The sequence below is a fragment of the Buceros rhinoceros genome, unplaced genomic scaffold, assembly GCF_000710305.1.
Source record: "Buceros rhinoceros silvestris isolate BGI_N320 unplaced genomic scaffold, ASM71030v1 scaffold35239, whole genome shotgun sequence".
In the NCBI taxonomy this organism is placed as follows: Eukaryota; Metazoa; Chordata; class Aves; order Bucerotiformes; family Bucerotidae; genus Buceros; species Buceros rhinoceros.
In genome coordinates, this window is record NW_010430428.1 from 1 (window position 1) to 27,553 (window position 27,553).

The 27,553-nt window shown below is 39.7% G+C and overlaps 1 protein-coding gene across 2 annotated transcripts in view; it reads left to right on the forward strand.

Moving 5' to 3' along the window:
• The first annotated feature begins 3,283 nt into the window (after nt 1-3,283).
• PBRM1 (polybromo 1) overlaps nt 3,284-27,553 on the forward strand; it is a 51,262-nt gene continuing 26,992 nt past the window's right edge. The window contains exons 1-15 of one of the 2 annotated variants that reach the window (XM_010143039.1): nt 3,284-3,424; nt 4,156-4,253; nt 4,454-4,601; nt 5,014-5,157; nt 5,843-5,959; nt 6,495-6,563; nt 7,290-7,388; nt 8,538-8,623; nt 11,208-11,306; nt 12,786-12,877; nt 17,295-17,511; nt 24,612-24,753; nt 25,331-25,428; nt 26,035-26,311; nt 27,405-27,510. In XM_010143039.1, coding sequence (XP_010141341.1) covers nt 3,284-3,424; nt 4,156-4,253; nt 4,454-4,601; nt 5,014-5,157; nt 5,843-5,959; nt 6,495-6,563; nt 7,290-7,388; nt 8,538-8,623; nt 11,208-11,306; nt 12,786-12,877; nt 17,295-17,511; nt 24,612-24,753; nt 25,331-25,428; nt 26,035-26,311; nt 27,405-27,510 — 1,933 coding nt within the window. The remainder of the gene's footprint in view (nt 3,425-4,155; nt 4,254-4,453; nt 4,602-5,013; nt 5,158-5,842; nt 5,960-6,494; nt 6,564-7,289; nt 7,389-8,537; nt 8,624-11,207; nt 11,307-12,785; nt 12,878-17,294; nt 17,512-24,611; nt 24,754-25,330; nt 25,429-26,034; nt 26,312-27,404; nt 27,511-27,553) is intronic. The other variant, XM_010143038.1, reaches the window with a different exon arrangement.

The window sequence follows — 27,553 nt, forward strand, 5'->3', positions numbered from 1 at the left end:
AAAGGTGTTTGTGTTTGTCTCCTCTTTGTCGTGCCAACGTTAACACCTCCGCCGAGCAGGGTGCGGGCCGGCTCCTGTCTGCGGGACGGTCTGGGGAAATCGCGTGTTTTGCCTTTCTGTTTCTTGTCCCAGTGTTGATAAAATGATGGATGTGCAGCACATCTCACTTCTTCACCAGCATTGTCCTTTTATAGTGTCTGGTTGCTGCTGTCCCCCTTTTCCGATGTTGTAGCTGCCTTCGGTTTGATCGCTAATTGGGGGAGATTGTGGATGCGTTTCGCTTCCTTCTTCAGTTGCTAAATTTGCCAGGGTTTACTGAGTATTTCTGTTGAAACGTGGGAGATCCTGATAAGGATAAAATACTTTGTGTTATCTATAGGCTTTTAGCTTTTTTCTGCTTGGAGGCAGAAAATGAAATGTGTGCTAGACCCTCACTGGCTTGTTTTAAGCGTGGTATCTCAAATATGTGTAAAGACTGTTCGTTTTTGGAGGTTAGACGAGTAATACTTGTGGTCATTAGCCTAGTACAGCTTCCAGGAGAGGCAGTTTTCCACCCGTTGTGTGTCTGTTAGTATACACATGTATTAGTAATGGCCAAAGCATTTATTACAGAGACGTCAATGATTATGTGACATTTTTATGGGTGGTGTGAGCAGTTACTAAGATGCTCCATCTCCTGTTGCACAGGAGATGTCTTGTTTGTAGCGGTGGCGATTTTTGGTGTGACCGTTGAGAGCCTGAGCTGGCAGTGATGTTGCAGAAGAAAGTCTAGGAGACATGTTCTTAAGTAAAACAGGGTACGGGTCTGTGTGTGGTAGGATTATCTGTGTTCATGAGCACAGAGATCTAGAGAGAAGTTTGGAGCCTGACAGTCAGTAGGAGTTTTATGTAAGCCGTTCTCTCACTGAGTACTCATGATGTTGTTCAGACTGATGTGTGTTTTGCTCCTTCCTCGACTGTCGGAGGAGAAAAACGTTTTTGGGGGCTGTATACAGAATGGCCAGGTGTCTCAATCGTACAGGTGTGCACCAGCGTCTGCGTGTGGCCGAGAGCCCTGCCGCGCGTGCCTCAGATAAGGGACATGCAGCAGCCTGTGTGCAGTTTGTAGCACAGTGCTGGTTGGGGTGTCCCTAAATCTTTATTTCAGGATGGGATTGGACTGAGCGTACCTTTGGGTTCCTGGGCAAACCAGAATTGCTGATTGCAGTGGTCCCTCATGCCTTTGTTTCACAACCAGGAACTTGTGTTTTCCAGCAGCCTCCACATCAGCACGTGCCTCGTGTAAGCCATTTGATACTGTAGCTCTCAGATAAAAGTTGGAGGCTGTGCCAAAAGCAACAGGCTGGTTGTCTGTTCCCGAGATGAATTGCCTGCTAATAAAGCACAGAGTTTCTCTGTATGCGTGTGTTATGAAAATATCCAGAGTACCAGACAGGAAAACATTCTCTCAGGGGTTTGATTGAAGACAGTCATTGTATGAACGAAATAGAAGCAAATCATTTTGCCATAAAATGGCTCTGTACATCTCAAATGGAATTTCTGAAAAAAAATCAGACTTGGGAACTCCTTAGAAATTGAAACAGGTCTACCCCTAGTGAAGCTTTGTGTCTGGGTACTTAATGTGGCTTGCTTGTGAGGATAAACATCCCCTCAAAACTGGTGGAGGTGCATCGTCACTAGAGAGTCTATTGAATGTTTCTTGACCTTAGGGATTTTTTTTCCCTGTTGTTCTAAGCACTGCTGCTTCGTGTTCTGTGAGTTTTACTGCTTTCTGGTTTTTACTCATAGGTCAAATGTTGCTTATGTTACTCCCTGCTCTGCTTGATGAATTGTCCTCTAGCAAGTGGCTGTGAAATCTGTAATATACTCAGGAATGTTAGAGAAATGTGTTTTTACTGAAAAACTGAAGGAAATGTCTAGCATTCGGTGTGTGAAATTACTTTGTAATGTTTCTGCTAGGCTAGGAGAAGTTACCTTCTGGTTCTTGCCTTTTTTCTCTGTCACTGTAATTGCTCAATTTATTCTTTGATTTTATTCTTTAATTCTCTATCTACTCTCAATTTTCTTCTCTCTTTCCTTTTTCTTGTCTTCCAGCTTTGACTGTACTAACACCATTGCTGGTTTGCTACTCGTAGATTGTTACCTTCTCCCAGTATCTGTACTTGCCCATCAGACACTATGAGGAGACTGGCTTTTCGAGGTGCTGGTTGTACTCTGGTAAATCTGGCAAATTATTGATTGTATGTGCACCATTCGCTCCATTCTTCTGCCTTAGGCTTTTGCTTTTTATCCTAACTGTTAATTATTCCTCCCTTGCTGTTATTCCCCTCATTTTTGTGCTTGAAATGAATTTCGTCTCTAACGTAAATGCTCTGGTATGGTTGTGTTGTGCCGCCCTACCTTTCAAATCAGCGGGGCGCCTCCCAGAAGGAATTCCTTGATTTGGCTGGAAAAATGGGTATAGGCTGGGATAGATGGATTTGTTCTGTCTTCAGCCTTTGAGACAGCTACAAATCAAGATATTTTTCTGATGCTGTCACTGGAAGCTGGGAAAGAGCCAACATCTTGTTCTGTAAATCACCAGAGCTGTTGGATGGTGGTTATTCATTTGTCACTGTTTGTGTTGGTAAGTGGAAAACTATGGCCAAAAAAGGAGGTGGCTTTTTCTGCTTCTTGATGATTGAGACATTCATCCTACACATAAAGTGGGAGAGGTGGGTCATGTGACGGTCGGAGCTATTGGCTTGAATCTAAGACAGGGTATTCAGTAGCCAGTTGAATTTTTATTTGAAATTTGTTTTCTGCTTGCTGGTTTTTTGTTTGTTTGGAGTTCTGTTTAGTTGTTTGTTTTAAATTTGACATAGAATGATGTTCTTTTAAAGCTCAGCAGAACTGAGCACATGTGTCTGTACAGCCTTTTCCTTTAGAACAGCGGTTCTCGCGGAGTTGGCATGCATGGGATGAGGTATCAAAATGTGGATAGTTTAAGAACATATCCTAGTAAGAGCTGCTCAATTCATCTTCTTCACTGTGAGCCCTAAGCTTTGTGACATTGCTGTCAACAGTGACTATGAAACTGTAGGAGCATTTTAATTTCCCTTCACTCCCTAGTTTTCTAAAAGCTGGTGTTTAGATATGTGGCTTCACTGAACCATAGTATGAAACAAACGTATGTGACTCATCCTGAGCATTGCTAGCTTTATAGTTAGCTCTCACCAGAGAGTTTGGACACAATGCCACAGTTTAAGAACATTTCTCTTCATTATAGAAGAAGTTGGATTCCATGGGTTCCAAGAGGCGAAGAGCTACCTCACCTTCCAGCAGCGTCAGTGGAGGAGACTTTGATGACAGCCACCACTCCACAAATATACCAGGCCCAAGCAGAAAGAGGAGGAGGCTTTCCAATCTCCCAACTGTCGATCCTGTTAGTACCTCCTTATAATGCACAACTTTTTTTTCTTGGGGATAGTGTATCCCTGCCTGGGAAGTGCTGGATTGTAAATGAATGATCGTATGTAGTACACATACACTGGCCCTGAATCTGCTGCTGCCTTGGCTAAGCTTTGTTTTTGACCCTGTTCAGCTTTGGCTTGTTCTTGTCTCCCCAGTTCCGTTTCTTTCTTTCCCATTTTCTTTTTTTTGCTTTTCTGGTTTTTGCTGATGATTTTAGCAGATGGAAGGAGCTGAAATCATAATGTGCAGAAGCTGAGAGCTGAGTCTGAATAGCAAATCAAAGAGAGATAAGTGGGGAACGGCACAGGCAGTGATTGCTGAAGTGCACAATGTCGGTTACGCTGTTGAGTTAGCACTCTCATTTTAATTAGTTGCAGGGTGGAAGAACCCTTGTCATTGTTTTAGATGTCTGTAACGCAGAGAGAATTAATTTTTGTTCAATTAATTTACATTTTGGGTGTTTTACTTAAAATAAGAAATGAAAGAAAGCTTGCTATGTTCAGAAAAATAAATTAAAATCTGCAGTACCTGGCATACTCATCAGGTATCATACTCATGTATGAGATACTCCAATTCCTTCACTCTTCTGCTTTAGAGCGCGATGTGGATTGGCAGCTTGTCTGTCCCACTGCAAGCAGGCTTTGATTTGTCACCTGCTTAAATTGTCTCCTTTTTCATTACTTTGTTGTTCTTGCATTGTAGATTGCTGTATGCCATGAACTTTACAACACCATCAGAGACTACAAGGATGAACAGGGCAGGCTCCTTTGTGAGCTGTTCATTAGGGCACCGAAGCGAAGGTAAGACCATGGTTCTGGCTGAGCCGTTAAGGTCTAGTGAAGTAAAGCTGCTGATAGACCGCTGTCCAGATCTTTCAGCGGTTACAAAAATGTAGTGGAACTTTCTTTGTTTTATTTAGTTGTAGACACATACCAACGTCAGTGCTGTGATTTTGGTTTTACTGCTTGGAATAGAATGCCTGTTTTTGTCATTGCAACAGAAATCAGCCGGATTATTATGAAGTGGTTTCTCAGCCGATCGATTTGATGAAAATCCAACAGAAGTTGAAGATGGAGGAATATGATGATGTGAATGTACTGACTGCTGATTTTCAGCTTCTCTTTAACAATGCAAAGGCTTACTATAAGGTGAGGAAAATATATATAAAGGCTAAAATTAATTGTAAAAGTTCAAATTGTAAATGTTCGAATCAGTCCTTGAGTTGGCAAAAACCCTTTTCAGTTTAGCCTTTATTATTGGTAAGAGAGCAGCACACATTGCAGTTGTTCGCGTACTGTTCATGTAACACGCTTGTCCAAGCCCCAACCCAAGTAATTTTATTGCTAAGTGTTCTGTAAGACTTCAGATGCTTTGGAGTGATAGAGGTTACGTTTTCCAGTGCTTATTGCGATTCTTAATACCTCTGTTGAAGAAGGACTGAAGCAGGAATTTCCCAAGTTTCCTATTATTTATTTAATGCCTTTGAACTCATAATTGATAAATTTCCTTCAGATAAGAACAATGTGAATTTTGAGGAGAATGTTTGCTTTGTTGTTGCAGCCTGATTCTCCTGAATATAAAGCTGCCTGCAAATTATGGGAGTTGTATTTGCGCACAAAAAATGAATTTGTTCAAAAAGGTGATGCTGAGGAGGAAGACGAAGATGAGGAAGGACATGACAATCAAGGCGCAAATTCTGAATTAGTAAGTGTGGGCGTGAGAGCTGCAGCTGGAGGAAGCCATGGCTGCATATGTCAGCTGACTCCAAGAGGGAGATTGGCCTCCGTATGTGAAAAGCGTTAAGTCTTGCCATAGTTAAATTATACCCCAAAAGGTATTTCTTATACAAGTTTGTAAGTTCATTTCACAGCATTGTATGTGTGTCTCACTTTTGCCTAGCAAGAAAAGTTACCAGGTTTTCTGATATGGGTAAAACGTAGTTCTGGTTTAGTTGAAACCAAGCGGGTGTGTGCTTGGTATCATGCCGACACTGAGCTGTGATGCAAGCGGGCTTCGTGTCTAACGACATTGTTTTCCCGTGTGTGTCCCGTTCAGTTGGTGCAGCTGGTCCTGGAGTGTCGTGCAAGCGGGATGTGGCGATGGGAAGTTTGGGCTTGGCTGGTTTCTGGGATGTTGGGATGCATATTTTTGATAATGTTGACAACCAAGTCTGCTCTAACAATGTGTGATGTATGTCTGACAGTCTGCAGGGTAAATGTGTAATTACGGTTTTCTTATGTGCTTTACCTAAATGCATAAACAATGTAGCTTTTAACAGTTGCATCCGTGGTTAATAGCTGATTTTTTTCCCTTTGAAAAGTAAATTTATCTGGTTCAGTGCAACTATGGCTGCTATTAAAACTTCTTGTGATTTAATGTCTTTTATTAGTCATCTCCAGGTTACCTGAAGGAAATTCTTGAACAGCTTCTTGAAGCTGTAGCTGTTGCCACAAACCCATCAGGACGCCTCATAAGTGAACTGTTTCAGAAACTTCCTTCTAAAGTGGTGGGTATTTTAATAGTAATGGTTGTGTGTTAAGTTTGAGAACTGGACATTTATGTAACTGCTGTTATACACTGTGGTGGGCAGTTCCTTGTAACTGCCTCATCAGTGCCAATCTCCACCTGTCTTTAGAGCTTCCCCCCACTTCTTTGCTCTGGCACACTTGTTCCCAGCCCGACTTTGCAGATTGGGGCTTGCCCTGTCCTGCCAGTTTAGCAACTGGGGTTTTGGGTGCAGGGTTTTTCATCTTTTTAAATATGTCTGATTTCACTGTTGTGTCTCAGAGTATGGTGTAACAAGTTTAACCAGCAAAATAAATACTCTGAAATACCATCACCACATAGTTGGCTTTCAGCAGAACTGTTCCTTTATGCCGGTTTATTGATGAATTATAGTTCCTTGTATCTGCCTTGTGGTCTGGCTCACCCAAATTGAAGCCTAGTGCTATGTTTATGAAGCTTACACTGTTTTATGAGCTATTAGAACAATAGCTTTGTGACTGTTTATAGTAATAATATAAATTATTTTTGTTTTCTAGCAATATCCAGATTATTATGCAATAATAAAGGAGCCCATAGATCTTAAAACTATTGCCCAAAGGATACAGGTACAGTATAAACATGTTAATGTGTCAGTGTATAGGCTGGTTTAACTAGAAGCATTCTAAAATTGTAAGAAGCCAGGGTTTGTGGTGGTAGGAGAGACATATGTTTTTTCCCTGCTATTTAAAAATCTGAGTGCTGTGATGATTTAATGTTCTGTTCTGTCCTGGGTTAATGCTGCAGAAGGAGCTGCATTGTAAACTGTAGTGTGCTGGCACTGAGCCTGAGTATCCTGGGTTCCTTGATGTTTAATGGTTTAAAGTAGTTCCTTGGCAAGTACTGCTAATGTAAAACATTGAAGTATCGAAGCTTGGTCGTGCATTATCATCACCTACTTTTGTTCTGGTGCCATATATAGATGTTTTGTACTCATGCCTTTTTCATCTTGCTTCTCCAGTAATTTGAAACATTCTAACGTTTTGTATAATAGTGAGCACTTAGACTAGCTGGAGAATAAAACTAAAATAACATTTTGTCAGAACTCTTCAAAATTAAGATAATCTGATGTGTTAAGTGTTTTTTCAGTCTTTTACTTAGCACTTGTAAGCTCTATAAGGGCTTAGCACTTACGTTCAGTACTTTTTTTGGGTGACTTTTTCTAGATACTTATGTTGTTTTTCTCTGACTGTTTCTGTATTCCGCATGAATTCGGTTTGCTTTTCTCTATTGATTTAGTTCTTACACTAGCTGAAAGTTGCCATTTTAAGCAGTTCTGGTTTTTTGTTTTATAGAACGGAACTTATAAAAGCATTCATGCAATGGCCAAGGATATAGATCTTCTGGCAAAGAATGCCAAAACCTACAATGAGCCTGGATCGCAAGTATTCAAGGTTAGTTTCAGTTGTTCATAGTTTGATTTTGGTTTGGATTTTCTTTACTACTTTCTGTGCTGATTGATCTTTAAATGAATGTTTAGCATAAGGCCCTGAAGCCTCTGTTTGCATTTTTAAAAAAATAGCTGCTAGTGGCTTTTCCTTTTTTATATTGCTTTTGGTATAATTGGGGTGTATGTAACTTTTTTTTTTTTCTTGAGGTACATGATTTTTTCCCATTAATTTTTATCTCGGGGTGTGAGTTACATGACTTCTTTGGAGGAGTGGAGGACCCCTGTACTTGTGATGGAAGTTGAAATGGCTTGAGGTTCAAGTGGAGGTGGTAGTTCTCAGCTGCTATCTCTTTCCAGATTGCAGGAACTGTTCATGGTTTTCATCTTAAGCTTCAGAAGTCAAGTCATGTCTTCTTTGCATAGTTTTTGAAGATGCTTTTCCTTTTACATATTTTTGTGACCAAATCGCACCTCCTATCTTAGTTCACTGGCATTTTGTGTACAAATTATCACATTGCTATTTCCATGTACTCTGGAAGTAAGAGAATTTCAGCGGTAAATTATTCCTTTGTGTGCCCAGTTTTTAAGGGCTTTGTAGTGAGAAACCTTGTATACATATAACGCTATTCCCTAAGTGGTTCTTGCACTTCTGCAGTTGCCCTTCTGCTTGGATTGTAGTTCCAGTTCCTAATGACATTGCTCACACTTGTAACCTCACTCAAAACCTGTTGATTTCTGTTTTGTGAACTGTTACTCCAAGTATTGAGTCCAGGGGTGTAGACTGAGCGAGAGCAAGCGCTGTAAAGCTTGGTGATGGTGCTAACTTCTTGATTGCAAAGGCACAGGAACTCATCTGCATTTAGTTCAAAGTGATATTTGTGATATATTTGCAAAGTGTAGATTAAAAAAATTTTTTTTGAAGGATATGACAAAAAATGAGCTTAAAGTTACTCAGCTGTTCTGTTGCGTTTTTACAGGCCACTGTGGGTGTGTTTCAGGCAGACTTCATTCTGTGTTTCGTTTCTCTTGCAATATTGTTTTGTTTCTAAACGCAAATACCCCTCCATTTTAGTTTTGGATTTTTTGATAGGTATATGTACCTGACTATAACAGTCTCTGCTTTCAACATTAAACAAATTCTTTTAATTGACAGGATGCCAATGCAATTAAAAAAATATTTAATATGAAGAAAGCTGAAATTGAACACAGTGAGTTGGCCAAGTCAAGTCTCCGAATCAGGTACCACAAATTTCTTTTTATAATCTGTAAAAATCTCTATAGATGTTTCCTTAATTTTGCTGTGGAGAATGTAGTGGGAAATGATTGCTTGAAAACCTGCTTTGTAACTTTTAAAACAACAATAAATTGTAAAATAGTTTTTGGAAGGAAACTATTGAAATACTTCTATGGTGAACTATTTCTGATGTACTTAATTATGAAAAACAGTGTCAGTGGATCTTGCATAAATGAAGTTATGTCCAACATTCACCATGTGTTAATGAGTTAATAACACAAACAGAATCACGAGGAACAAGGTGCTTTTGTTGCGCTTTGCTTTAAGAAAATTGCTGGATATTCTTGAACCTTGTTAGGAACTGAAACACAAGAGTGCACAGTTACTTAGGTAGGGACAGAACCGTAGGAACAAGACCACAGACAAAAAATCCCTAGAGGTAAGTCCGTGTTACATAAACTTGTGTTTGAAAACCAGTTTCTAGCTACGAGAAGTGCAGGACACTGAAGATCTGGACTTATTTGTCAATGAAGCATAGATTTGTTCTTGGACAGGCAGTTATAAAACACCGTTGATAGCTCTGTTTGTTTCATTGAATGATTTTATGTAGAAACCAGCAATTTTTTTCCTGTGAAAATCTATAGTGTACAGAGAAGTGATGTAGTCGTTTGAGGTGTTTCTTATTTGAAATTAGATTTATTCTTGCATAAACTTTTTGCTTTTGAGTAACACTCAAAAGTAGGTTTAGGTATTATTTGTCAGTATGAGCCATGTCGTTCACCTAAAAAAAATAAAGCAATGTCTTGCAAATCATCTGTGATGTTAGCAAACACATTACAAGTTGGACTCTCTTTATGCGTATGAGCTGTTTTCTGGTATTTCATGATGGAAAAGTAACTGCTGTTATTTTCTGCAACGGTTTGTATGGTACAACTGAGAATACTAGCACTCCTTTACTGAAAGGCAGTTTAAATTGTTTTGATGTCTGAAAAAATGTGCAGATGATGTCGGTATTGAAAGTATTGCCTAAGGGTGTTATGTGTGAAATAAACAGAAGTTACCTGATTTTTTTTTTTTTTTTTTTTTTGCTGTGTAGTGTTTTGAGAAGTTCAGCCTGTGTAGTGGTTTTTTTCTGGTTCATTTGTTTGGCATTAGCATGCTTCCTGTGTTTGGGTGAGTCAGTGTTGGGGCATATAAAAATATAATAGAAGGAGTACTGCAAGGTAGTAATTCCCAATGCATATTTTAATAATGTTCCTTCTTAAAAGCGTGTGTAGTGCCGCAAGACCTTGATTCTACAGACACTGAATGAGCATACGTGTTCGCTTTGCGGTAATGGGAATTACATGTAGGCATCAAGGTTTTCTGTTTAAATTGTGATTTTATTTTTCTCATTGTGTTGGCCATTGGTGAAGCTCAGGATGACACATGTGTTAACTGTTTAAAGTAAAGCTGTTTGCATAAGAAGGGATGACAGGTAAATCACACTGATACTTGTTAGTTGAATTCCTCTCTTGCACTGCCAACCCATTTCCACTTTTCAGCTAACTCCTTAGTCTAGGTGTTCTCTTATGTACTGTGTCTTAATAGACCTGCAAATCCTGAAATAATCTGGATGTCAGAAAAATTGACAGCTCTCTTCTTTTTTTGTCTAACGTGGTGAGAAAAAATATTTGTGATGCCTGAAGCAGGCTAGAGTAATATTGGGCCGAATGCAAAATAATTTGGGGTGAGAGAATAGAATTGTGAAAACTAAACCTTCCACATGCTGCTCTGCATTTCACTGGTTGCTTTTTTTTTAACTATTGTTCTTTTTTTGTTTCTTTCTGTTGAATCTGCATCACATCACAGAGTCATTATTTTTTTAATTTAAATTTCTAGCTGCTTAGTTGTCTCACAGCGGTGGTCTCCTTTACCTGTTGCTGATTTTCATAAGATACCCCCGAAAGCTCATTTAAAGTTAATTTACTGTATTTTTCTTCTGCATTTACACCTATTTTTCTTTGTCATTGATGGATCAGGCTTAAATTCTTCATAACGCTACTAACCTAAATTCTACAGACATGTTATCAAAAATCACGCTTTCTGATTGCAGAGTTCATTGTATCCTTTGGCATACTAAATTGTTCTTCGTTGGTGCATTTAACTGTCCTCTCTTCAACAAAGTGGCAAAATAAAGTGGCTTGATGGTATGCACTGTTGAGCAATTGGACAGTGATTTTGTTGAGTGTTGATAAAACATGATTGTATCTGTATGAATAGCTTTCTCCGGATGCTGAGGAGCGTTTTGTCGGCTGCTTTCACTGCTGTTGTAGCCTGAGCTGTGTAATGGCTGTTAATCTTCAAGCTAAATGAGGACTACAAAGTCCTCTGACTTTATAAACAGAGTCAATATTAATGCTGGGGCACTAAATGTATCTTAGTATTACTTTACTTTTAGCTTTAAAACATTTTATATCTGTCTCTGAACCTCTTGGCTGATCTCTCAAAGTAATTCTGTAAAAAGCTTTATCCTTGCTGTGTCTTTTCTTGGGTCTAAGGTGGGCCTCTTTTTTTCCCCTTTCCTTGGCTTGTCTCTTCTGCCTTAAGGACTCCATCAAATTTGACCGCTTCCAAGCTGACAGGTCCTTCCTCACAGGGTAAAGGCAGTGTTGGTGATGAGAGAAATTCTTCTAACAAATATTATCGGTAAGTAAATTGTAAATTTGGATGAGAAAAGCTGGGTCGTCATCATTTGGAAATAGTAAAATTTTGGGTTGCTTGGGTTTTTTTAATTATTTTTTTGGTTGAGAGTGCTCTTCAATATTGGCTCAAATAATTCTTATGAAATTCAAATATTTCAAATACCTATTAAATATGATTTAATAAGTTACTTTGTTATAATTATTCATCCATGTTTGATTTTATATTTAACATTTCAAAACACCTGTCATGAAATACTCTGTATACAATTATTTCCTTAGAAATGTTCTGAAGAACGATATGTTAAGCTTCATTACAAAATAAAGCAGATGAAAAAAACACGGAAAAATGTCATAAATATAGAAAAATTATATTTGGAGACTAGAAAGAGATAGTAAGTACGGCTAAATAATTAAGAGATGGATGGTGGAAACCAGTCTAGCCCGTGAAGGCAAACTGTTTCATTCGGGATACACTTATGGCAAACTGGCTGAATAAACTGGGTTACTGGAAGCTTTCTGGTTTGTTCTTTTGGTCGTCAGTTGAGGGTTTTGGTACCTAGGAGAGGTCTCGTTATTACAGTTTCTGGGTTACTGTCGTGAAACAGTGCTGTTCCTGGCTGAGTCCCTGTGTGTGTACTCTGAAGCCGTGGTTTAACTCAGCCGCTGCGAGGGTCTTTAAGGGACTCGGCATTTGTACAGAGTTGGTGTCATTTTAAGCAACCTGTCTGCTTTTTCCCAGTCTGTGCTTTGCTTTCCCAGCCTTTGTAGGGCCAGGCTAAGCCCATCGCTGGAGGTGCCTAAAGAGCTGACCTAGTAAAAAGCAGAGGGTGTCAGGCATAGCCTGCAGTGTAGTGTAGGTCGGAAATGCTGTGCCTCGGGTGTGGGGCAAAAGGGAGGAAGAGAGGGATGCTGAAGAAGTCTTTGTGAGACTGCAGCCAGCGCGGACACTCATTTACTCCACGTAGAAAACCAAGGAAGCTGCTTCACATATAGGCACTCTGTGTGCTGAAAACGCCTCGGGTGGGAAAGGGGGAATGGGACATATATACATGCATATACAGCTTATGGTGTGCTGAATTCCTTCATGTAGACAAATCCCTATAAAACAGGATCAAATCACAAAGTTATTAATTGGAGGGACTTGTTTTCATCCCCTTCTCCCCCAGTAATTCAAATACTCAAGTGTTCAAAGTAGGACAGAAGACAGCCAGCCTGTGCTCTAGCTTTGGGGTAGTATGTCCAGTTTTTCAGATTGATGGACTGCCTCTTGAACTAGAGGCAGATTCACGGGTCATTAGCAGCTTCTCTTGTGAAGGGCTCCAGTCTTCTCTTGCAGTTATGTCAGTATTTCTGATAATGTCACAACCATTGTGAGCTTCATGTGTTTACTTACGCTCTTAGGGTGACTGTTAATGGTTAAGGCAAGAACCCTTTTCTTTGTTTTAATTATGCACCTTTTCTTTTTATTTTTGTTCTTTCACAGTAACAAAAGATCAGCCCAAGGGGATCGTTTATCAGCAATAACCATGGCATTGCAGTATGGATCAGAAAGTGATGAGGATGCAGCTTTGGCTGGTAGGAACTGAAACACAGTTTCTCTATTTATTTTCTTTAATTAAAATGGTTGGAATAAGCAAAACTGTAAAGCTCCTGATACATTCAGATATCTTAATTTCAAAAATATCTTCCAAACTGTTTTGGAGTTAGTGTGTGTGTTTCCAAGTATACTTATCCAATCTTTGGAAGCTGTTGCTTGGTTTTATTCCTTCTATTATGAAACAAGAAGAGGAGACACTGGAGAAGACACTGGGTGCTCCTTGCAGTAAAAGATGTACAGTGCTGCAGCTGTTTGAAAGAAATCTCTCACACAGTGGCTTGTTCTCCCTTGCTGTCTTGTGCCATTGGGTCTTCTAAGTATCTGTCAGGGTTTATTTTTGTAAGGTGGAGATAACCTGTGTGAGGTGTAAGGATAGCTAAACATTAGAACTTCAGAACGACCTGGTGTAGGCTAGCAGCCATGAGATTGTGCGTGAAGGCTCATGTTAAAACAAAAGGTGAAAAGGCCTTCCTCTACAGCACCCGTAGTTTCATAATAAGCATGTTCTAGCGTTATGCTGTAAGCATGTATACCATGAGACATGTGGTACATCAGCTATTTCAGTATTGGTCATAAAGTGTTCCAGGTTGTCTTTTAAGTTAGCCTGTCTTGAAAGTGAACATTCTCAGGAACTTCCTTATTTTCATCTCAGAGCAGGTTTCAGAAATGTGTTTGTACATGCTCTGTTGGTTTATTTTTTGTTTATGTTATTTCTGCGTTGATGTGAAATGATGTAGTTCTTCAATATAGTTTTTTGGGGCTTTTATTTCACACCTGGTAGTTGGATTGTACTTGCCACTGTTTTCCAGTAGATAGATATGCTGTTGAATTTTTTGGGGTCATTTTAGATCTTGCTGCAAGCAAAAATGTTTTACTCCTGGTTAGCCCAGAGTTTGGTTATTGCTCCAGAGCAGCCGCTTTTTGGGAGGTGTGGGGAGTGTTTACTAGCTTGGTTCAGTGTGATTGTTAGCCACTGTTTTTGCAAATTGTAGTTCTGTAAAAATGCATATCTTTTTATGTCTTTACGGGATTTAAGTTCTTGAAGCAATTTAATTACTTTCAGGTGCCACCTTTATTATGGACGTTATTATCATTTCCATGGAGCCTTTCCTATGCCCCTGAGATTTTTGCTTTGCTGATGTTGAAGCTCTCCTATCTTTACTACCTTCACCTAAGAGGTGGTGTCTTCTTTTTTTTTTTTTTTGGCAGATATCTGTCACCCTTAAGATTTTCTGTCACTCCAACGTACTACTTGTACATCCTTGTGCTTTCAGTCTCTGGCTGAAAAGGATTTTTATTTAAACCAAGTGGTCTTTTTGTTAGTTGGTCTGGTATCTCATCTTTTTTCCTTCCTCTAACGCTTGTTGAAATAAATGAGAATAAGACTGCATGACTGAACGTCAAGAGAACTTTCCCTCCCTCCATACACAGACCTAAATCTATGAACTTTTTGGTAGCGGTTCCCTAAGCAATGAACAGTAACTATTTGCAGTTTGGAGTTTACCCTTACACTGTCAGAGGGTGTCGTGGTGTGATGGAGCTTGCAGAGTTTTCCAGCCTCTGCAGCTCCCTTGCTCCTCATTACTGTAAAGGCAGGCATTGTTGGTCATTGTGTATGGAATGCTTACAGGTAAGTATTCCAAAAACAAAGCTGGTTTTATTATTTCATTTAGAGATGTTTTAAGACTGTATGCTGCTTTTGGTTTTGCTAGCATCCGTCTTCAGTGAGACATTGAGCATTCATTGTCTAGGTGCTTTGGGACCACAAAGGAGACAGTGCTTAAAGCAAATCCTCACCGAGTAAAGACTAGTTTTCCTTCACATACTTTCAAATACTCTCCTTTCTCTCTGCTCCTTTTCGGCCTCATCATTGAGTAAGAGTACGTGTATGATACATGCATTTATATCCGATCATAAAGCTCAGTTCCAGCTGTAAATTAGATGTCTTCCTTCTCTGTGGTGAAATAAATTTAACATCGCTCCATTATGAAGCTGTCCTTTGTTAGGAAACAGTCAGTGTTGTATGGAAGGTACAGCAGAGGATATGTGCTGTTTGGGGCTGTTGAATGGTGTGTATTTTGTGGTTATAGTTTACTGTGTAGGTTTTTTTCCTGTCTCTGCTCACTGTAGTTGTGGTAACAGCTGCATGGCAGGGGAATAACCTCTCCCCAGCCACTGTGTGCTGGGTGGGGATATGGGACCTGGTGACATTAAAGAATCTGCTGTCTCAGTTTAGAGTGTTTGTTCCATAGCAAAATTGGGATTTTTTTCTGTCTTCTGATCTGAATAAAACATTCTTCTTAATTTCTTAAGATAACAGGTTTCATATTTGGAGAACACTCATTTTCTGAGTTATGTGAGAATGTCTGATGTTTGACACGTTGCTTTTAAAGAACATACACATCATAACAAAAATCTTTATAGCTGTATTACAATATTCTGTAAACACTTTCCTTTTTGTACCTGTTCAATTTACTTAGATTTTTATTTTAGGGAATGCCTCATGTTCTTCTAATACAAAAGAAGTGCATTTCTTATTTAGGGTATTGAACTGCTTTATTGCTGGCTGACACATGTAGAGAACAGCAGCTAGTCTGGGTTTTTTCTCTCTCATTAAAACAAGTTCTACTTTTTCTATTCTGTTTCTTCTCAGTGGAGCAGAACTGAATTGTTTGCATGAACAAACTGAACTGTTTGAGTAAACATAACCAAAGACTGTATTTTGCTAGATAATGTATTTGGGAAACTTTACCTGATAGCAGTCTCTTAGCTGTTACCATTTATCTCTGTGTTCAGGTTGATATGTTAGAAACAGGAAAACATAGCGCTACTTCCGATCTTTGTTTCTACCTGAGTTATTCTGTCCAGCTCCTGCTTTGCTGGCTACTGTGTAGTGGATGTTAGGCCTTTAAGTGATGCTGCTTGGCATGCAGAAACATAATTAGGATAATTTTGAATGTCTTCCTTGAATCGGTAATACACATCTTCATTCTGTTGTTGCACATCTGCTGAGGTCTGCTTGTGTTTTAGCTTGCGTGTAACTTGTGTGGTAGGTCCCATATGTCACGTGCTCACATAGATCTACGGTGTCAGACTGTAGAGGAAAACGATAGTACTATGTTGTTATGCAGTCATTGTCCCCTGGTTTTGTCATCATTTCAGTATGTCTTTATGAACTTGGATAGAAGCTTGAAACATTGCCAGCCTCTGCTGAGCAATAATGGAAATGCCAGCTGGAAACTTGGCGTGAGCGTCAGAGAACTGTCTGTTGTGTAACTGAATTACCCAGCGTGTCGTCTGCCAAGCTTTCCTTCAAACTTTAACTCAGAAGAGGGGAAAAAGGGTGAATAATTTAACTCTAGGATGTGCAAAACCACATAGATTTTCTGTTGTGCCTGTCTGCAAGGTACAGATTACACCGAATCTTCCACTGAGAAGCATGGAAGGATTGGTCTTTTATTGCGTCTCACCCTGTATTTCCACTACCAGCGTTTTTTCATTCCTTTTGTGTTTCTGTTGCTCGTGTAATGTTTCTCCCAGTTTTATCTGCAATAAATGTTAGTTCCTTTATAGGTTTTCTTTCATTGATCCTAATCCAGAAGCATAATGTATGCTTCATAGAGATAATTAAAAAGGTTTTCTATAAAATTTGTAAATTCTTTATTATGAAGTGTTTATGCTAATTGTATAATAATTCTAAAATATTTATTGCTCCTTCATTTTGCTCCGTAGGTTAGAGGTGCATCTTCAGGCTTTAGTGTCATTTTTTTCTGCTAGACTTTACTGTTTTTTAATTGAGCTGTGATTAATACGGTCTAAAGGATTATAGAAGTTTTGAAGTCAACTTTTTGATATATATGCCAAAATTCAATTTTAATTTGTCCATTTTGCTTACCTGCCTAGGCACCTTTGAGAATACCAGACAAGGTTTGTCCATTTGTTTTCTTGTCAGAGAGCAGATTGGCAGTAGTTCAGTATGCGGTTGTGTTTGGCACAAACACTGGTGTTAATGGCTTGAGGGGTACATGGGGACGTAGCTGTCGTATAGGTTGTGTGTGGTTGAGTAGTCCTGTTACGTAGTCTCCTACATGAAGGCTTCTTGGCACTCGTAGGTGGCAAAGGTGTATTACCAGTGATAGAACTGAAGCCTTGTCTGATAAGAGAGATGACAATAGCTAGGTAAAGTGCTGGTTTTGTCAGTTTGAGGCTTATAAGGTATGTTTGTGATGTCGTTTTCTGAGGCATGAATCTGACTACCAGAGAGTGGCTGAACACCCTTGATTGAGGGACTGCCTTTTCTTCTAGTTTAGGTCTTTATCCATGTGAAAAGTCACCCCAAAACCCCACTCTGAGCTGTCCTGCTGAGTTTCCCGTTTTTCCTTTCTCTCCATGCAGCTGCTGCTCGTTATGAAGAGGGAGAGTCTGAAGCCGAGAGCATTACTTCCTTCATGGACACTTCTAATCCTCTTTATCAGCTTTATGACACAGTTAGAAGTTGCCGAAATAATCAGGGCCAGCTCATAGCTGAACCCTTTTTCCACCTGCCCTCCAAGAAAAAGTATCCTGATTATTATCAGCAAATTAAATCACCTATTTCATTGCAGCAGATCAGGTAAGAAAACAGAATGCAAACTAGATCTGGTGGGAAGCTATTCAAGGGTCTCTGTTACTTGCAGAATCCTGTCTCGTGGTCAGTTGTCGATACCAAATGCAGTGGGTGCTGTCTTTCCTCTACATTTGGTTGCTTCTTGTTTCAAGTCAGGCTGCATCAGTCTTCTGATCATTTTTTGTAGATGGCTGCCATGGGGTTTATTTCCCATGGAGGTTCATTTGTAATGTGCCTGAAAGGTTGGCACATCAGTAATTCTGAAGGTTAGGTAGGCAGCAGAGATGAAAGCTTCTGCAGAACCCCCTCTTCTTTGACACTGATGACTTGGTTACCTCTTACTGCCATGTTTTTTTAAATTGGTAGTTTTCAGCAATGTGAATTGTAGAAAGATAGTTGCAGTTACCTTCCTTTTGACTAGTTCACAGTGTAACTGTGCAGAATAATTGTTTTCATTCATGATATAGTTAGACTGGGCTGTAGGAAGCAGCATACCATTTGTAGATCTGTGAGCCGTGAGAGTTTCATTAACTGCCAGAGCGCAGTGAAGAGCAGTGAGCTGTATCTTCCTTTCGTGGTCCAGGTACGTTAATGTGATGGGTGTGTGTCAGGGTCCCAAGTGCATTAACAGACCTTGATGGCACTGACCTGTCTCGGGTGGTCCTGGCCACCTGGCCGGTGGCGTCTGGAGCTCCAGTCCTTGTCTGAGCTACACTGCAGGAGTGCTGGTCCCCCAGCTTTAGTGAGTGAGGACTGGACCCTAGCACTGTTGGTGTGTTTGTCACCCACTGTAATTGTAGTTATAACATAACACAATTTCCCAGACTTGGTACAATTGTTGAATAAGCAGCATCTTTGTTAAATCAGAAAGTAACAAAGCTGACTTTTTTTTTTTCTTTTTTAACTGTCAGAGGGTGTTTTGCATGTGCTGGGAACAAGTATGGAGCTTCCACACTGGTTATCTATCCGTTAGTGGCTTTCAAGTGTTTTTTCTTATGTCTTAGTACAGCTGTTGGCTTGGCAAAGAAAGTGTCTTGTCTTGAACGAAGCACAAAATGTACTTGTCGGGGAAGAAAGAAGGTGAAATTGAGAAAAATCATTGGTAGTTGTCAGGAAGCATTTTGTCTGAATGTACTAAAGATTATCGGTTCAGATTATGTATACAGGTTTAATTGGGAGAGACCCTCTGTTAAAAGCGTACTTGGTATCAGGAATAGGACAGGTAGTTTGCCATAGGGAGGCAGCTGCGTTTCTGCTTCCTTTACAGCGTAGGCAGGTTGCATCTGGCTGTGTGAGCAGTGCAGAAATTCCGCACAAATGTATGAAGAATGTAGGGATAAAAAAGCTTTATTGCCTTAGAAAATAAAAAGGGACAGACAGTCTTTTCAGAAATAGTGTCTGTAGCTCACAAGTTATAGTGTTTATGATACCCAACTTCTTTTAGCAAATTCTGAAATTCAACTGTTCTTTAAATTACCACATAATCTTCACTTCTTATCTTACTAGACCTAAAAAGTCTTGAAGTCATGTATATGTGTGCTTAATTGATGTGCTTTAGGGAAAACTGAAGCTAGCGTGGTTTTACTGATGCTGCAGATGTGTCTTTAGGCATTCAGAACCGCTGTTCCCTTAGGTGTTTTGTGTTGGGTTTGTTTTGGTGGTGGTGGTTTTTGGGTTTTTGAGATGTACATACAAAGAGCATATCTCCTGTTCACAGATGAGGCAGAAAAGTTAATTGTGTGAGTGTAAACTCAAAGGTGTTGGAGTAAAGCCTGGCAGTGCTGTCTCGTATCTGGTTTGCTTTGGCGTCTGGCTACCCAGGCTAGCCTGCCAGACTGAACTGTGAAATGTGTGCCTGCGGCAAATTGTACAGCCAGTCATATATTTCAGGAATTTTGTCTGTGCTAAATGCAGGGAAAAGCCTTACTGAATAATAGATGATTTCTAGAGTGGGAGTTTGAGTATGTTTTGTTTTAATGAGATGTACATTATATGTATGCCAGCTTCTCAGTCACTTTGTGGGCATTAGGAATCTTAGTCATCTGAACTGCGTGCTGATCCTGAGCTGCTTCTGGGTGTGGGAGGTAATCCTGCTAATGGCTTTAGTTTTCTGCTAGTTTCCTCCTGACTTACTCTTTACAGAATCACAGAAGAGCTGAGGCCGGAAAGAAGACTGTCCAGACCAACCCCTGGCTATTGCAGGGCCAGTCTCCCAGGACTGTGTCCAGTCAGGTTTTGAGTGACTCCACAACCTCCCTGGACAAACAGTGCCAATGCTTGACCACCCTCACAGTAAAAAAAAAAAAAAAAAAAAAAACCAACCTAACACAATTTAATTAAAAACTAGTAATCTCATTTCTGCAAAACAATGAATTCAGTTTCTTTAAAGCCTCCAAACAAAACAAAACCAAACTGCAACCTACCTTTTAAAGTACTTTTTTCCTTATTTTTTAAAGGTCATTGTGCTTAAAAGGATGTTCTTCCAAGTTTTACTCATGCTTTTGGGTACAATTATATCACTGTCATTCATATCACAGAAATTTCTCTTGATTTCTAGTGCATAAGTTTAGTTTGTATTATGTTGACAGTGACTTTCTGCAGAGCCATGGATGTCATTAGTTTTAGCCTCACTTTGCAAAATAAACAGATGTTTATAAAATTCTGTCCTTCCAAAACTAGTGAGATGGCTTTTTAAAAATGTATTGTGAAGCCGCATTTCATACTCTGCACCCACAAAATGCATGAGACTTGAGTTCTGTTGAGTTCGAGGATAATTAAATCTGTTCAAAGTACTTCTGTGAAAAACCTTCTTAATAACTCATCCTATTGTTTGCTGGCAGCAAGTGCATGGAAGGGGGTGGGAAGGTAGGAGGTTATTTGCAGACTAGAGCAGGATTACTTTATGCCTATGCGTTTTTCATTCTGCATGTGTGGTGTTGGAAGTTGTCTGTCTTTCGATACCATATGGCCTAAGTCTGGGTTTATAGTTTAGTTGTTGGGCCTTCCATGAATACAGCTGTGAATGGCAGTTGTTTGCTTAAAATCAGGTGGCCTGCACCTGGGTGGTTTGGTTGTGGATAAACAATGTTGATAGAAGCAAGATTTTATTTCCTGATAAGATAATTTGAATGATAGCTCATCCTTCCCTTTTAAGACAGTGTTTCCTCTTTCTCTGGGTCTAGGTTAAGATCTAAAGGAGTAAGATATAATTAAACTGCTTTTCTTCACTTGTGAGCTACCGTCAGGGTCCTTGCCTTCTTCGTCAGCTTAAAGGTTTTCTTTCTGCACAGTCAGGAGAGAGCAGAGAATCAGTGCACATAGAATGGTATGTTTAAGACTAATGGCAACTTCATGTGGGGTTTTTTTGGTTGCTTTTGGTTATTTTCCTGTGTTATTTTTGGTGCTTCAGGGTTAGACTGCTGCATTGTGATGTGCACAGGGCACTGCCTAAATACACACAGATGAAGGTAGTGTGAGATACCAAGGCTATATGGACTAAGTGGTACGTTTTCAGATGAAGCATGTGGTGGTGGTGTTCTGGGGTCTGCATGAGCTACCTCTCTGTCTCTGGGGGGAGAGGTAAAGCAAATCCCAGAGCTGTTAGTGTCAAGTGGTTTGGGATCTGCTCATTTCTGCCCGTTTCTTTTACCGTATCATGAAGTCATACATGACCAGTTTAGAATTCTCTTTTCGTAAAATGAAATTAGTTGCAGGCAGGATGTATTCCCTAGGAAACACTACGGCCTTGCTTGTTCTGCCTGCAGCTTGCTTTGCATTTGTTCTGCTTCAAAGCATACGGCAAACTCCCCCTTTCCTCAGTTTGATAAAACTGGCACCTAAAGATACAGAATTTGATTGATCGGGATGTATTACTAATCAGTAAATCTGATTTATAGAACCATGCTGACAGTGTTACTTCATTGATTTGGAACTTACAAGTGGTAAGGGTGTAGAGTTGTCCGCTGTATGTTTAGCATCTTAGGAGGATGGTCTCCAATGTTGCGTTTTCAGTCAGTGTACTCCTAGACCTTCAGTGATTCTTTCAGGGCAGCTTGAAGTTGGGTACAGAACAATTCCAGGTAAAGAGGAGTAGCACCAGGTGATAGTAGGGAGAAATAATTTGAGCTGAAGAAGTGTTACTTCAAGGAAGATGTAGTCCTTTAGGTTACTCTTTCAGAAAGCTGAATCCAGACCTCATGCAGCAGCAATGAAAATGTGAACTTGCAATTCGGTAATTCTAATTTAACAAGTTAACTGGAGGACTAGTAAAAACTTTAACAGTTTTTATTCTTCCTGCTGCCCAGTCTCTCAAAACTTGTTTCAGTTCTCTGGAAGGAGGCAAATGTGCCAGAGTTGCACAAGGCTGTTTATAAACTACATGCTACTACTATTTAAGCAAAGTTTGAGGCGGGCATTGAAAGGCAGGACTGTTGCGTGCAGACTCACTTACTTGCAAGAGGGTGAACTGCAGAGTGGATCTTGAGAGGACTTTATCCCAGCTTGGTTGTTCAAGATTGCTGAAGCACGATTCCTTGTCCTCTGGCAGTTGTCTTTAGCTGTAAAAATCACTGAGGCATTTTAGACATTTGTCTTAAGTATTTAATATTAAAATCCGAGGCAATTGTGGTAGTCTTCTCTTTGAGATCCCTAGTTAAAGCCTAGTACGGCAAATTTGTCAGTGTGAGTTGTCACTTGTAAACACGTTATGCTGATGATGCTACATCCAAGGGGAGAAAGGAGCCTGTTGGTCAGCAGTTCTCTCCAGTGCTGCTCCTGAATTGATTTTTGAGTCGTTTGGGTTTTTTCATAATGTTCTTGATCTCTAAAGTAGTTTAGCTGACCTGGGTACCTTTTTCTAAGATGCAGAATTGCATTTAGACTTTATTTTTGTTTTCCGCTAATCCTTTGTCAGTAAACAAGGAAATGACAGCCTGTTTACACACTTAATTACCTACCCTATGTGCCTCAACAAATTAAAATGTTCTTAATTAATTATGGTTTGGAGAAAATTACATCTAACTTTGGAAGATTGTATTGATAAATACGACCTTATTAGTTGGGTTTCTGATGCGAGTTTTCTAAGCCTTTCTATTCCATGTTTTCTTGAGTATTCTCTAAATGATGAGTTAGCTTTTGTAACACCAACAAGTGTTTGTGTGGTGAAGTCTTGTAATTGCTTGTCAAAATTTTTGTTGGACTACAAAAAATAATTACATACGTTTTACTGTTAGGTTTTGCTTTCTGTACCAGAGGGTGTCCAGATGAGCTGGAGAAGATGTAAGGAGGCTGCAGTGTTCAGTACTGGACAGGGGCAAGCACAGGAGGCAGGCTCAGTGTTTACATCCGCAGCATTTACGAGCCTGTTTGTCATATGCTGGTGGTTTAGGGCAAAATAATCCTGCATTTAATGGGCTTTTTATTTTGTTTTGGGCTTTTTTTTATTACCATTCTCATTTCCATTAACAAATGCAAATAATTGTTGCATGTTTAACAACATGGAAATGGAGGCTGACTTCGTCTTCATGGCAATTTAATTGGTACACAAACTCCTTGCTTTTGGGGGTGTGTGTGTGTTTGGCTGATATTTTAATTATTATTATTTGCATTTTTTTACTAATATAATGAAAATTATATTGGTAACACCTTTTTTTTTCTAATTGCAGAGTAAGTGAAGCTGACAGGTAAACTCTTATTATCTGTTCCATCAGTTAGAAACATTAAAAATAATCTGAAAAACAATGCATAAAGGTTTGCAAGATACTGATGTCTTCGAGTCTTACAAAAGATGCATGAACCTAAACCAGATTCTTTTAAATGAGAATGGCAATAAGTAATTTTCTCCATGTCTTACGTTTGGGTTATTTGTCAAAAACTGTTTTTTGCTCTTTTCATGGTCATTGAGGACATGCTTGTTCTTCAGATTTGAAAGAAATGAGAAAAAAGTAACACTACGTTTCAGTAAGGTGTATGCACTGCCATGCTGGCAGCATGCAGCTAGTTGGATGTTTCCTGCAAAATGTCTGTCCATCATGACAGCTGTATATATTGTTTTTATAGTAGTTTCAGCTCTGTGCTGTGTTTACTTCAACCGTGACTTCCTCATCCTTGGCTGACCAGTGAAGAGTCCTGTTTAGCACAAGTTGAACATTGTTACTCTTGGTTCGCTGGCTCAGCTGTGAGGCCACGTTGGCAGATAAGATTTGGGACTAAAAGGTATTACGGTAAATTTATTTTGTGGTCGTGCTTCTGCTCCATCAGGCAGGTTCGCATTTAGCTGGGTGCTGTAGGAGCCAGGCTAGCTTTAAAGGTGGTGCATGACCGGTGGACATGAAAGGCGGGTGGTGATGAAGGAGATGTGAAGGAGGATGACCGCGTTTTGCAGCTGTGCCAGGGGAGTTTCTGTGTTGTTGCAGATTGCTATTTTCTGTTGTGTTTAATGAGGTGTTGTACGGTTTAAAAAAGTTGTCTAGAACTTCTACCACTTGTGCAAGGAAATACGAGAAAGCACATTAAGTTACTGGCAGACTTAGTGCACTGGTTCATCTTTCTAGCATATGAAAAATGACTGTTTCTGTTTCCACGTAAAGTGCACTTTGCAGGTAGCACCAACCAACAACCAGGTGGTTTTATGAGAAGGCAGGAATTGGAGAGGGTGAACATGAGAGGTGTTGGGAGCTTTTGGTTCTGGCTGAAGATGGGTGGAATCGGTGTGTCAGGAAGGCAGCGTTCATGGCTCTGCGGAGCTAACCCATCCCATCAATGTACCCAGGCCCTGCGGGTCCCAGCTGAGGTGTACAGGAGCAGTCTCAGCAGGCTGCGCTTCTGCCTTGTCTGTACCATGGCTCATTTGAGTATGGAAACAGGACTGCGGTCTGCATGACTTTCTAGATGGCAGCTTTTAGAATTGTTAAAATAATTCTGTAAGAGGATGTTTCCCTAATACAGTTAAAATTGGAAGATGTTACTGCAGCATCAGAACCCCCCCCGCCGCCGCCACGCTCCTGTCATTAGAGCTCTTTGGATATTGATTTAGTGAAAATGGTGTTGAAGAACTGCTTTGCAATGTGTGACTGATGAAATACCTGATTGGTGCCTCTCTTCTGCAGAACCAAACTGAAGAACCATGAATATGAAACTTTAGATCAGTTGGAGGCTGATCTGAACTTGATGTTTGAAAATGCCAAGCGCTACAATGTTCCCAATTCTGCCATCTATAAAAGAGTGCTGAAAATGCAGCAGGTTATGCAGGTACGTGGAGTAGAACAATCAAAACAAGCACACGTGGCTTTATTTCCCTAAGGAGTATTTTCCAAAATAATTTTTACTAGACCAGTATTTGCAGTAATATTTTTCTTGCTTAGGGGGAGGTATGCGAGTGAAGAGCATCATATGGTGATTTTTCTTGAGCACACCTAATGCATTCTGTGATTTCTTCTGGTCATTTTTATTCTTTACTATGACTCTTAGCCCAGTTGTTGTGAGAAAGTTGATGATGTGTGGTTTCTTTTAGAGTTTGCAGGTAATTGAAGGGTGCTAAACCACTTCAAATTTCATGGCTAGCGTTCCAGCTAAGTGCTGCAGTCTGAAAGGGCTTTGCTTTCAAGCTGCTTCCTCAAAAATCTTTCTGACAGATAAAAGAATTATACTACTATTTTATGTTGGCCAGCTTATATTAAATAAATCACTAGAAATATTTTTATGGTAGTTTAGTCTCAAAACCTGTGGTTTCATCCTTCTTTGTGCTCCTGACCTGTTCTGTTATTTAATACTGTTCTGGAAGTGTCCAGCAGTAAGTTTGGCTTCAGGGATTTGTTCTTCTTTTCAGGCAAAGAAGAAGGAGCTTGCTAGGAGAGACGACATTGAGGATGGGGACAGTATGATTTCTTCTGCTACGTCTGATACTGGAAGCTCAAAAAGGAAAAGGTGCGCGCTTCCATCCTTCCTGCAGTTCATGACGTTGCTACATCTTTTATCTGTTAAAGAGAATATTAAACCATGTTTTTTAGCATTTGTGTGAGGATTTGTAATTCTGAAACTTAACCTCATTAAGTGTTAGCTCTAATTAATTCAAAACCATTTGCTGACTTTATTTAACATTTTTGGCCAATTAGTTGGCAGTTGTCAACATAAATTCAGTTTGATAAGTGACACAGACCCTGTAGTAGCACTGAATTAGGTAATTTTGTCCGTGGAATTCAGGGGGTTTTTGTGTTTTATTTTAACCTAGCGTGCGGTTTAGCAATTATCGCTTCTTTTTACTACTTCTCCAATATATGATGATTTATGTAGTTTTGGTAGCAATTTCAGGCTGTAATTAAAGACAACATTGTAATTGAATAATTTTTTTGAAAGATTGTAGTATTCTGCTACAAATACTTTTATTTGGTGAAGACTCCTGGCATAAACGTTTTCACATTCCACAAACCAAACTGAGGATAATGTCATTTTGACAAATCAGTTTTGGAAGCGGGGAAAAGAACCCCTGATACTTATTCTTTTTCTTTTTGTTCTTCTCCTTTATCCTAACAGTAAAAAGAATATACGAAAGCAACGAATGAAGATCTTATACAATGCAGTTCTGGAAGCTCGAGAACCAGGCACGGGCAGACGGCTCTGTGATCTGTTTATGGTTAAGCCATCCAAAAAGGATTATCCTGACTATTATAAAATTATCTTGGAGCCAATGGACTTGAAAATGATAGAACACAACATCCGCAATGACAAGTACACAGGGGAGGAAGCCATGATTGAAGACATGAAGCTCATGTTCCGAAATGCAAGGCATTATAATGAGGAAGGCTCCCAGGTACTGTTTTGATCCCGCAGTCACTCTTATCTCTCTGCTGCTTGCGACATATATGTTAGGCTGGTTTAGCTCTGACTGTTACTCGTGTTATTTACGATAATTGTTTATTGAACTAAAGTAGAAGTATGACTTTTTCTTTCTGCTGATGTTTTAAACTCTGTCTTCATCTGTAGTCGTATAAACATAAAAGGCAACACACTCCTTTGCGAAGGTTGGACTTGCTTCCTGTTAGCTAAGCTTGTTCCTCCACTACAAAGAATGTCAGCTGAATGTTTCCTAGTATGGTTTAAAAAGATAAGCTGGTTACTAAGTTCACATTATTCGTCCTCAGTTAATCACATGAAGGTGTTTGCACGGAAAAGTGAATGATCATCAGCATGTGATTTGGAGCTCAGAATAAGGGATGTCTTGGAAAGAAACCAGCTTTGTTTTCATGGAAGAGGAGAGTGTGGAGATTGGACTAGAAAGCGTGGCTTGTTTAGCCTAGCAAGAGGAGTCTGAAAGGAATATGCTTTTCATTTGCAAATACATTGTAGGGTGTTTCTGTGTCGTGATGTTTCTTAGCCAGCAAGCATGGTGTTGAAGAACAGAGTGGTGGTAAGAAACCTTCAGCTATTTCTAATGAGGAACTTGATGAGCTGCTGTATAGGACTTTGTCATGAGGTTGTGTTCACTGGGGTTGGAACTGAAGACCCAGGAGGACTGCTGGTCCTTTGTAACCTTGATGGAATCACAACAGTTCAAGAGATATTTCATTGCCTAGCAGAATGCCTAGCATTGCCTTAATGAGAAGGTTGATACGACAACTTCACCTTGCCTTTGTAATTTTTGGAGTAGAAATGCAGCTTAATTGGATAATTTATTCAAGATTTATATCTCCCCGATTTAGATGGTGTTCATCATTTCTGCTTTCCTGTGTGAGTCTGTTAAAGGTGTATTTGAGAAATAAGCCCTTCTTTTAAATCAAGGAGTTGGTTCTGCATTCAGCTTTTTCAAACTAACATTTAAATGTTTCTTGGGGCTAGTTCTAAAGTAGCCTAAACAGAGTAAACCTTGTTTTGTTTTGGTTTTTGATTACTTTACTGATTAATAGGTATACAATGATGCCCATATGCTGGAAAAGATCCTTAAGGAAAAAAGGAAAGAGCTGGGACCCCTAGCTGAAGATGATGATGTTGCATCCCCTAAACTAAAGCTAAGTAAGGCAACCTCGTACATTGCTATGTTTCATTTCAACACATG